Source organism: Atta colombica, unplaced genomic scaffold (assembly GCF_001594045.1).
Source record: "Atta colombica isolate Treedump-2 unplaced genomic scaffold, Acol1.0 scaffold89, whole genome shotgun sequence".
Classification (NCBI taxonomy): Eukaryota; Metazoa; Arthropoda; class Insecta; order Hymenoptera; family Formicidae; genus Atta; species Atta colombica.
Genome location: NW_017259582.1, coordinates 265046 through 277141, shown reverse-complemented (window position 1 = coordinate 277141; position 12096 = coordinate 265046). Strand labels below are relative to the sequence as shown.

General features: G+C 37.8%; 1 protein-coding gene across 8 annotated transcripts in view; it reads left to right on the top strand.

The window, feature by feature from the left end:
- LOC108693236 (rho GTPase-activating protein 21) overlaps window positions 1-12096 on the top strand; it is a 42185-nt gene that overhangs the window by 22364 nt on the left and 7725 nt on the right. For 4 of the 8 annotated variants that reach the window (XM_018202076.1, XM_018202071.1, XM_018202072.1 and 1 more), the window contains exons 3-19: window positions 1518-1709; window positions 1793-2032; window positions 2528-4172; window positions 4530-4616; window positions 5270-5473; window positions 5596-5673; window positions 6579-6696; window positions 6923-7033; window positions 8091-8208; window positions 8300-8383; window positions 8474-8689; window positions 8859-9392; window positions 9478-9858; window positions 9943-10081; window positions 10315-10433; window positions 10600-11391; window positions 11707-11848. In XM_018202076.1, the coding sequence (XP_018057565.1) occupies window positions 1518-1709; window positions 1793-2032; window positions 2528-4172; window positions 4530-4616; window positions 5270-5473; window positions 5596-5673; window positions 6579-6696; window positions 6923-7033; window positions 8091-8208; window positions 8300-8383; window positions 8474-8689; window positions 8859-9392; window positions 9478-9858; window positions 9943-10081; window positions 10315-10433; window positions 10600-11391; window positions 11707-11848 (5200 nt within the window). Of the gene's footprint in view, window positions 1-1517; window positions 2033-2527; window positions 4173-4529; window positions 4617-5269; window positions 5474-5595; window positions 5674-6578; window positions 6697-6922; window positions 7034-8090; window positions 8209-8299; window positions 8384-8473; window positions 8690-8858; window positions 9393-9477; window positions 9859-9942; window positions 10082-10314; window positions 10434-10599; window positions 11392-11706; window positions 11849-12096 lie in introns of all 8 variants that reach the window. The other 4 variants (XM_018202077.1, XM_018202074.1, XM_018202073.1 and 1 more) reach the window with 3 other exon arrangements.

Sequence of the window (12096 nt, the reverse complement as noted above, 5' to 3'; positions counted from 1 at the left end):
GAGAGAGAGAGAGAGAGAGAGAGAGAGAGAGAGAGAGAGAGAGAGAGAGAGAGAGAAAGGACTTGATCGATGTTTCGTAAATATACAGTTTGCGTGCGAATTTGGAATTCTATTTCGGTAATTCGAACCTAATCTGGCTTTTAATGTTTGACAACTGTATGATGTTTTAGCTGTTCAAGCGATGATAACTATTAACACTCATGTTTGCGTTGGAAATTTCATGCGAGATGTATATTTTTGCGATAGGTAGATGTATATTCTTACTCGTCTTGCTCAAATGTGCTTATCATTAACAGTGAGCGAGATAATTAAATATAGTCAAGTGGTTTGAATTTAAAGGAAAAAAACATCTAACATTGAAAATAAAGTATATCAAATGGAGAATAAAATACAAATATAATTATATAATTTTTATCATGGAAGGGAAAAAAGTTATAACAAATGTTCAATTTTTTTCAATGGAATTTTTGACATTGCATTTATTAATCATTTTAATTTTTACACTTTTAAGAATATCTAATATATCAGTTGTATTTTTAATGTACTTTTAATCGACAATTAATGTTTCTGGTATAACTAAACGAATCTGGTATAGCTAACCAGCTGCAGCGTTTGGCCAACGTGAAGGTGTGAACAGGATTGCGCAAGAATATTGCGAAAATTCTTAATATGGAAATGCCTCCGCCGGAATTTAATTCTGTAATTAAGGAAAATACACGAGCAAAGCTAGTGACAGCTCGGTCAAGCGACATTGCGAATAAGAATGAAGTACCCTAAATGTAAGAAACGTATGTACTCTGATCGTATGTGATCATCACGCCCTTGTCTGCATGGATTGCTATTCTGACAGAAGTCACAAGTATATCATACTTATTTCTTTTTTTTTTATCAAAAAATTTATTGTTTAATAAAGATAATAAATATTTTTTACAGAATTTTCACATTATACACATTTCTATTTCCCTCAAAAATTATCCATTTTCAACACTGGATGAAAAATAGATCGTTAAAAAATTTGAAAAGAAACCGAAAGATTTGTATTCAATCTTTCCTCTTCAAAATGCAATATGAATTTTTTAATTTTGATAATTACAAAAAAATGGCGACCATTAAAAAACATGTCATTTTTTTTCAACGCAGAGTGTATTTCAATTTAACTATGGATTGGGACAACTTATGCTGTGGATTTTTAATTAAAATAAAGTTTTTCGACATTTACATAACTGAGACGAAATTATTCCTTTTTTCTTTAAATCGAAAAAAAATATCACTTTAGTATTGTAAACGGCTTTATTGTAAACGGAATTATAAACCGCCAAAGCTGCGTGCAAATTTACACCTGTATGCTACATAAAAGTCGCGAAAGGTGCGAGCGAAGTGTTAATACATTCTTCATCGGCACTTAATAAAATTTCTAACATAACTAATTGTAAGTAATTGCTTCTTCCAAGGATTACCGTTAACAACAATCACCGAGTGATTGTTTCGTCTAAGATTCATCAATTAATTGTATATAGGTAGGGCACTCGTCTCCACCACCACCAGCGCCGAATTCGGGCCCTGGTTCAGGAGATCCAACATCTCCTAGATCCATTCAGAAGGAGAACTCGCCACTTCGTGGTCCTCGAACCCTCCTGCTTCGACGTAGCGAGAATGGATATGGATTTACGCTGCGACATTTCATCGTCTATCCGCCCGAGTCCTGTTATGTGAGTGTCATCGATCGAAGAAGCAAGTAATGCGGGTTCTTGAAATCGAGTGAGAATGAAAGGGAATCCCTCACTCATTGCAGATGCTGCCGGGACACGAGCGGACCAAGGTTGACGAGCCTATGGACACAATCTTCGTGAAACAGGTGCGAGCAAATTCACCAGCGGCCGAGGCCGGATTGCGCACTGGTGACCGCGTCGTCTCCGTCGACGGAACGCCTACTCGAGGCGAGCAGTACGCCAGCGTGGTACAACGCATTCAACAAGCGGGACCGTGGCTGCGCCTCCTCGTGGTCTCCAAAGAGGACGATATTTTGCAACGAGTACGTGAGATTTTTTTTGCATTCGCATGAGTAGCAACCTTTCGCAAAATACCACTTATTTTTTACTTTATTTCCGACACTCATATTTTATTAAGTACGCGATGCCGCCGTATTGATTTATTAATTTTTCTTACTTTCCAACGCGATTTATAATATTTTTGCGATAATATTTTCTCTGCGCTTATGTTTTTATACGATTATACGGGAACAGCGATTTTGCTAAAAATTTATCTAAAGGTTTAGGTAAGTACAGATCTAAAACTAACTTTGGAAATCAAATTAATTATATAAAAAACTCAAACATAATGAGAGGAATGTTTTGACTTTCTAGCAATCAATTTGTGCATCCTATATAATTATTTTGATGGTTCAACAGAATTATTTTCAGATGAATATTTTTATCTAACTTTTTAAATACTTCAACAAAATTCTTTCCTTGTACAATAGAATAAACAATTATAATACGAATAAGAGATATTTTTCTAAATTTTCTAGTACTTTGGCGATACGGCGCATAATCCCGAGACGAATCAACGACCGCGGTTACGTTCTCCGGAAAGACTGTCGCAGAAACAACGTAGATCAATGAGCAATATGATCCCGGGCGGATCGCCGAGAACACGACAGTCTTGGGTTTGTACTCTACCATCGTCCGAGAGTCCAAATCATCTCGAGGAAGCAATGTGCAGGATACCGTCATCAACGATATCTCAAGTTCCGATTGAATCTCAGATCGCGAGCGCATTGCAGCAGCGAAGAGGTATATCAGAAGCAAGCGCGTTATACGATCTTTCGGAGGATTCTCGAGTTTCTGGAAGGAAGCTGCAATTGCTGCACGAGGATAACATGCAACCGAGCGGCCGATTGTCCTTGGATTCCAAGTATGATCTGTACGACAGAACGCGACCCGAGTCAGTATACTCGCGGCCAAGCAACGAACAACTCTATGACAGAATCAACGATCCGATTTACGAGCGTGTGCGTGTCAGCGAGCAGCATTATTACCAGCCGTCTTTGCTACGTTATCCGGTATCGCAGGCAGAGCCGCAGGTACCGATCTACCGGCCGATTAAGCGAATGGTAACGCGACGGGCCAGCGAAGGCAGCGGTAACACTCTCGATTCCGAGACGGCGAGTTATGGCAGCATCGACGCGTTGAGATCAAGCGAATCCAGTAGATTGAGCATCGAATCGAGACGAGACTCATCGCCGGCCGCTAGCAAGGAAAGTATGTCTCCCTACGATTCCAATTCGACTCTGACTGGCAACGAGTGTTCCGATGATTCCGTCATCATGAACAGACTTCGTAAGAGCTTCGAGCAGAAGGCAGAATTTCTGCGGCGACCGAGTCATCCCATTGGTTGGTCTCTCGACTCGGCGACGTCGCTACTGCCAAATTTCAATCAAGCATCAGTGATTCAGAGGGAATTCTACGCGAGGCCACAAAAGCTGCAGAGACAGATTTGGCCGCCCGGACAGAATGAGCAACAGCAGAGACAGCAATCCCCTACGAGAAGATCTCAAGAGAGAAACGTCGTTACCAAGACTATCACAAGTCTAGTGAACAAACCGTCGAATCAGAGTGTGCAGAGGATAAAGGATGTGGACTCTAACTCTGAGTATTCAAAATCGCGGAATGATCAGCAATTTGAGAACAATCAAGTTAATGCTGGAGATCACTGTTACTCGTCATCACTTCTCTATGACAATGAGCTCGCAAAAGAACAACAATACCGAAGCGCAAACAAAGGTAGTTTCGTAAGCATACTGTCAAGAATACACGAGAATATTAGTACGAATCAGCAACAGACGTCGCAAGAGACGCGAAACGGTTCCTCATCGCTACCATCTTCCCCGGGACCGGATAAGAAAGTCAACACTGACGTCAGGTTTCCGGTACCGCCGCAGGGCCTACAGATCGTCTCGAGACGCGCCAAACAGTTTGAGTCCGGTCGTTTGCTGAGCGACGAGGACGAACCCACGGGCGATCGAACGAATCTCTATAAGAGTGAGTTATCCAGATTGTCGAACAAGAGAAGTGTACCGAATGTGGCTGTGCGAAAACGAGAGTTCGAATCTAAAGCCGAAAATCAGGACTCGAGAAGGCTCCCGACCAGGGAAACAAAGTCTCTTGACACTGGTAAGCATCAATGTAATCTTTTCCATTATTGAGTTGATGCAAACTGATTGTCGTTACATTTATCAAATAAAGTTGATATTAGAACAAAATTGAAGCAAAATTATCTCGCTACTATTTTTAATGTATTTATTTTTTCATTTGAGGAGATACTTTTCAATCCACAATAAATAAAAACTCCGATTATTAACTTATTTGTCGCGGAACGTGAAAAAGCGACAAATCTTTTGCACCTAGTCTAATAATTCATTGTAGATTCTTATCGATCTTTGATAGTAATTGCTATGAATCTCACAATTAGGATTAAATCAAACTAGTAATACTCAGATCAATGCTCAGTAAACAAGTATCATCGTTTAGGTGCAGTATTGACAGGCAACAGAATAATTCCTATAGGCAGCAAACATATCCATTGCAAGCCACCAACGGACTATAAAGAGAGTAAAGGTAGATAAAATTAAGAAGCTGTGTCGAATACTGTTTGCATTGTCGTCTTGTGCTACTCTTGTGTTGTCAGTGATTCGTTTGCATTCAGTGTGAATGCGATCGCGATGTGGCGTTAGTAATAACTCATACTATATTGTGATCATATTATAATCATCAATATGGTAAATGATATAATAATGCAATTTACCCGCTTCTCACGCTCTAACTAAAATAAAAGTAGATATTTTTATTCTTACTTTAGTGCGATAGATAAAATTTTAATAATTTTCGCAATTTTAATAATTCATCGTTTAGAACCGCGTGTCTGATAGAGACGCGCGCGATTTGTCCGAGATTGTTTTCAAGCGGAAGTAACCGGATAAAGCCATGGAATTTGTCGATATAACATTATACACAAAGGAGACATTAACTGCCCCCTTGCAACGTTTTTGTTGTCGTGCTTCTTACGATATGTCGGTTATTCAAAATAGCAACGACGTATCCGCTGGCGCTTTTACATAGTGACAACAACAGCACACACGCTATATATATATATACTCCACTTCCGTTGGTTATTAACAAAGCGATAAATGTTGATCGCAATCGTTTATATTAAAAATATAATAATACTCCATAATGCCCTATAATAATCTCGTCGTTGTTTAATCGAGTAGATGTGCCTACTATGGAGACAGAATCAGTGCGTTTGAGAGCACGCAGCAACAGCGCGGAGTCTTGGGAAGCTTCGAATGGTCCAACGATACGAAGCAACGCCAGGCATACGTGGCAGACCGCCGAGGAGAAAGGTAGCATCGAGGACAACAGTAAAGTCTACCGCAACCAGGACAATTACTTGCAGTCGGCCAAACTGCAAATCGGTTAGTCCCTTCGGCCGCTACCACTTGTCTTTACAGATATATATCGTACACTCACACATGTCCGTGTTATATAAAGGTCGAGCACAAAGCGTTAATAATCGTCCCATTGATTTCTCTTTCAGCGCCAGTCAATGGTTCTTCGCCCAACGGCTCGACCAATAATGCCGCGGTACTTAGGCGACAGAAGAATGCACAGATCAGTGAGTTTAAACGATGAAGATATTTTTAACATTACGTGCAATTATTGCGACGCATGCGTTAAGCGCGACGAGAACGCGTTTTATCGAAATTATAATCGCGCTCGCGCTTATACCAGAAACTTCTCTCTCACACGTAATAAATCAGTTATTTAAAGCAGATGCCACTTGACAATATTGTTATAATTCAGCTTGATATCCGTGCAGAAAAAAGTGATTGTTTTTAAATATGTATTGAATTATAATTATACAATTATAATTTTAAGTGGCGTCTTCTTTAAACAATTGACAATGATTTATTTATTGATCAAATCATTTAAAACCTTTATCAATGAGTGCCACCTGTATAGCTATAAATCTAAATGTTAAAATAAAAATAAAATAAAATAATAATTAGTTTCAAAAATAAATCCAATAAAATGCTTATATTATATACTTTTGCGGTTGCTAGTGCGTAAATTATACATTCACAAGTAATAAAATACAATTTGCAAGCAATTAGCATGTATCAAACGAAGTTAAAAGTAAAATATAAATTTATGCAGACGTTTCGATTCTAAATTTGAATCCTAACTTTTTATTAGATGGGAAAAAGTTCGTAACGTTTTTTTAATGCTATCTAACGGGAAAAATGTCACGAACTTTTTCTCATGCCTAATATTCTTTCTCTCTAAATACATTTTACTTTCAACTTTGTTTGGTAAGTACATTTTAATTGTTTTGTCAAGTTTTATCGCTATAAATATATAATTTACACACTGACAATTATGGAGATTTACATAGATATTTTATTTGTGTTTCAACATTTCAAAACGTAATTAATTAAAGTAATTAAAAGAAAGAAAATTACAATTTCATGAAACAAAAAGAAAATGATATTAAAATCGATATAATCGGTAATTTAATAGGTGACGAGGATCGTGCTACCAGACGGGTGTCATATCTGAAAGCGACGTGGGGCGAACGAATGCATGTCGATAGTGATTTGGAGCTCAGCGATTCTGAACCCGTTCACATTCACAGAAGGTAAATGATCTTTTATAATTCGTGCTGATTTCAAGTTACTGATCTGTGTTTTCTCAAACGCACAAAGATATTGTCGATAATACATTTCTCCTCCCATGCTTCTCATAAGTTTTGCTCGCACAAGATGCAATAAAATGAGCAACGTTGGCAATTTCGTTATCACCTCAAAGGTGTTAACTGTAAGTATGTCTCGAAGCTGTGCACTTGTTCGTGTCCATGTTTCCAGTGCGCATAGACGATGGCGACCGCCGTTATTTCCGAGCGACATAACGCCCCTGCGACGCATCTTTGAGGATATGACGCAGGCCGCGTCCTTACATCGAAACTCTCATCATCGGTGAGGGCGAAAGATTCCGTTTGCGAAGCACGGAAAAAAAAAAATTGTATTATTTATGCTCCGCGTCTCCTCCTCTAAGCTAATGTACATTTACCTTCGCTCTCTCACTCTCGATCCACTCGTCGTTTCTATATATATATATACGTTTGCGCTATTTACCTGCTTGTAAATGGTGACGAGTGACGAATAATCGCGTAGCAATACCGATAAAGCATGAGAGTTGTATCATATTTTGTGTATCATTTTTTAGCAACATTTCGAAAAAAAGACACGGCCGTTTATTGTACTGTTTTTTATATCACAAAGTTAAGAAATCTAGAAACTATTAAAAAGATTATTTACATAATAAAAAATAGAATAAAATAAAAAATGGGAAGTTTCTTGAAAGAAATGAAAAATTTCATCTACTATGTTACCAACAAATTTAAATGAAAAAAAAAAAAAACAATTTTAAAAAATAATGTTTACAAAAAAATAAATTCAAGTCAGATGAAATGAGAATAAAAAATTAAATAGCTCAAAATCAAAAATAAAATAAAGAGGAAAGCATAATGAATCAAAAGAACTGATAATTTCTCAATAGAGATACATACCGAATATATCACGGCCTCGCAATTCGTACTCGTTAATTGCTCGAGCGTTAGATAAGATATCCTTTCTTGTTTATTATTCCTACTGTGATAAGGAACATAGATGCATAAAATGCGACACATTTCTGTTCGTGGGTCTGATATTAAAATCATAAGTTGTGTTCGTTCTAGATTTCCTGACACTATAGATGGATATGTCCTTTCAGATATTGATTTGGCTGATTGTTACTAACGGAATGAACATTAATAAGCTAAAGATCGATGTGACCACTGTTTTCAGTATCGTTTTCAATTTAGAAAAAGATGAGAGTATAGAAAGATATGTAGTTGTGTAATTTTATCATAATATTATGGTAAAATTTCTCCTATTATTTTTGAAATCGAAGATGGACAACTGTATCATTCTACAGTTAAACAGAAAGTAACAATATACACATTTACAAACAACGGTTTTATTTCTTTTCCAGTAATAGCATTACTGTGGCGCATAGTACCTCAAACAGCTGCGACGAAACTGTAAAGGATGTTGAACCAGTGGAACGAGAGGGAACACTTCATGTTAAATTCACAGTGCTCGATGGCAAAGTGAGATTACAAGTTCAACAAATGAATTTTATTTAAATGCGTTAGAATGCATTGACTATATTTATTTTTTAACTATATTTAATAATTTTAGCGATCTACTGATCGTTCCTGGAAGCAAGTTTGGGGTGTTCTTCGTGGTCCTATAATATATTTCTATAAGGATCGTCATAGTCAGGTGAATAACATTTAAACATTATTGTTTACATATCGATCAGTGATCATCCAATAAAAAAAAAAAAGCATAATATTTTACGCTTCGTTATAGAGTCCTTCGTTGAGCACCGACAGCGAAACAAATGCGGGACAAAGTGTCGACGTTAGATGTTCTGTAGTTGACGTCGCTGAAGACTATACGAAACGGAAACACGTGTTGCGAGTGGCAAATCCTACGGCAGAGGTGCTTTTACAAACCGAGGATGCAGCATCCATGGCCCTTTGGTTAAGATCACTTCATTCTCACGCTGCTGCAGAAAAATCATCGGTGAGTATTAATTATAGGATATTGTTTTTCAAAATCATTTAAATTATACACAATAAAAAAAGAATAAATGAAGATACGTAGCCATTATTAAAAGTCTTCTGCTATTTTTATTTGAACAACTCCGAAGTATCCAAGGCTCCTTGTTGCATAAAAACATATTCATTTACAGGACGCTGTATCTTGCACGTCGAAGCAGCAAGCCGTTCCGCAAACTCCCACTCCCACAACTCCGAATAGCGGCATTCCTCCGAGTAACATCCAAAGATTGAGTCCTCTGCCGAGCCACAAAGGCATCAAGAAACTAACATCATTTAGGAATCGATCGCCGACGGGTCAATCGCCGGTGAATAAGACGCGCAAGCCAAGTAATCAGATAGTGGAACCTTTACCATCGCCTAAGTCGAAAACTTGGAAGGGAAGAATGGCGAAACAATTCAGGAGAATGCACGGTCAAGCTGGTGGCGCGCCATCCTCACCTACGGCGCAATTACCACCAGAAGGGGCCACCTTCAAAGTACCTCTCGAACTCTGTCCGCCATCCTCGTTCTCCGAGTACGTGCCGCTAATTGTCGAGATGTGCACGAGCATTGTCGAGGCGAGAGGACTTGAGGTTGTGGGCATCTACAGAGTGCCAGGAAATACTGCTGCGATTGCTCAACTTACGGACAGTGTCAACAGAGGTTTCGAGAACATTAATCTTCAGGTATTCTATCTGACAATGCTTCCGCGAGGTAGGCGTGAATATTTTTCCTGAAATTTTTTGAGATTTGACTTAATTTCTTCCACAGGATCCGAGGTGGAGCGACGTTAATGTAATATCGTCTTTACTGAAGTCATTTTTCCGACAACTTCCCGATTCCTTGCTCACAGCAGAATTGTATCCCATGTTCATCGATGCCGATAAGATAGAAGATCCACAGAGGAGAATGACCACGATACGAAAATTATTACGAGATCTTCCAGAACCTCACTTTGAGACGCTGAAATTTTTAATGCAGCATTTAAAGAAGATAGTAGAGCATAGCGAGATCAACAAAATGGAAGCGAAGAATTTGGCCATTGTTTTCGGACCAACATTAGTGCGAGCGAGTGGTTCAAGAGACAATATGGTTACTATGGTCACCGATATGTCGCATCAATGTAGAATAGTCGAGAGTCTACTGAATAATGTAAGTCTTCATTAAATAAAAAAAACGCCGTTTTCTTAAGTGTTAGTATATAATATCGACGTGTTTCGATTTAATGTATTTCAGGTCGATTGGTTCTTTTTGGAGGATGATCTGGACGATTTAAGCAGATTGAGCGTAAATTTAAGTCTTCCAACCGATAATTGTGAAGTTGAACCAGTATCCAATCATAGTCTTCTATTAAACAACATTCAGAAAATCGAAGGTCATTATTTTTTTTACGTGTTACATCATATCTACTTTCTTACGTATTATTTTATATTCAGTCATTTTTCTTATCTTCGATATATTTATCTTAAATATAAATTTTGTGTTTCTTATTTCTTTTTTATTTTATTACTAACACTGTTAGCACTTTTAAAAAATAATAGTTAGAGCATGCTATACATTTTATCTATAAAAGCAATGTATTTATCTTTTTTTTTATTAATCAAACAGGCATGCGCGATATGGCATCCGCTAGAGACATCGTATCTTCAATTATATCCGCAGCTAATAAAAAGATACAAAGAAGACGAAAGAATCAGGATGAAATCGACAACAGTGAACATGATAAGGTTGGTATTAATCATTTATGATTATAATTATGATTATAATATAATATTATATTATAGTAAATAATATATTACATTATATTTATTATATTATGTTATAATTATAACTTTTTTGTCTATATATATACATCTCTCTCTCGACATATTAATTTAATATTTAATAAATTAGACCAAGTCGAAGCAAGAATCGGAAAATTTGCCGACGATTCGACAGAGTATGGCCTTAAATGAGCGACAGTGTTCCGTCAGCGAAATCGTGCAGATGCACGAAAGCAAGAATCAATCGAATCATTCTACGGATCGTTCTCTGTCGGTTGACGCGAACAGTGATTTGTCACACAAAACGTCTTCATTGAATCGTGCCAAATACGCGATTCAATCCGCACCTCCGTCTGTAGATTCTACGAGATTGTCGATTGATACTGGTCTAAGTTCAGCAGAAACGAGCTCCACCGTGTCCAGCAACGCGTCTAACCAGACGAAGCAAAGTAATGACGAAGTAACGATTTTAACGTACGCCGGTTTAAGCGCGACCACTCAGGAGAGAGTACGACGATTCGAGGAGGAAACGAAAGCGATGCTGCAGAGAGATCAGCATCGACAGAAGCTCGAAGCTGAGAAAAGGGAGGAAGAGAAACGAAGAATTGAGATAGAGTGGCAATTGGCGAAACGAGAGATGGAAAATGACGATCTGCTCGATAATATAGTCGACACTACGGTGTCGCCAAGTCTGTTATCGGAACGTCTCTCCGGTCTAAACGAAAGGCTTGCCGATAAATCATTAATAGATCTGCCCGAAAAATATGGCAGGTCACGATCTATAACGAGACCACCGCTATCTATAGCCGTGCAACAACATCCCACGATACATAAAAAAACCCAAGCTAGCAATCAACTAACTAGCATATTAGGGGAAAAGATGAACAACGGCGTCATTAAGAAATTTAAGACAGATAAAGATGTAAGTTAATTACGATTTTTGTTTGAACGATCATGGCATAGTAAAGGTGTGAGTTTATTATTTGTTTTTTATGTCAATTGTTTTTTATACTGTGATTATATCAAAATCAACACAAATAAACTTTCAAGAAATAGAAATTGACTTGCGCCACTTGACAAAAGATCTGTTTGCTTGCACTTTTGCACTTGGAATTTGCTTTCTCTCGTTTTAAGTGCAAAAATATTTGATTTCAAGCAATGCGAATAAAATCTATTGATGTGTTTTATTTTCGACTGATAGAGCTTACTTACTTATACGAATTTGTTGGTGTTACAGCCATCGTTGGAGCCGTCGATTTGTTTACCACCAGTTCGATACGGAAGTTTGGACTCTTTGCACGAAGTTCATAATTTTTCGCAGTCCTCCCCATCACCGTCGCAGCAGCAGCGAAGCGTTCCCGGCGATGGCTCGGATGATGGTTAGTATCACATTTTTTTGTAATTCCATGTAATGTCGTGTTCTGAGTCTTCTCATATGTACTAAATACCGAAGCAAATTTTTCGTGCTATTGATATATTTCCAGAATTATATATATTGCGATAAAGTAAAAGTGTATCTGTGTGAAGCAATGTATGAACACACGACAATGTTTCTTTTGAATTGAACTCGACAGGAATATTCAGATAATTAGCGAATATCATATAAAAGCTAATAATCGAAATTTGA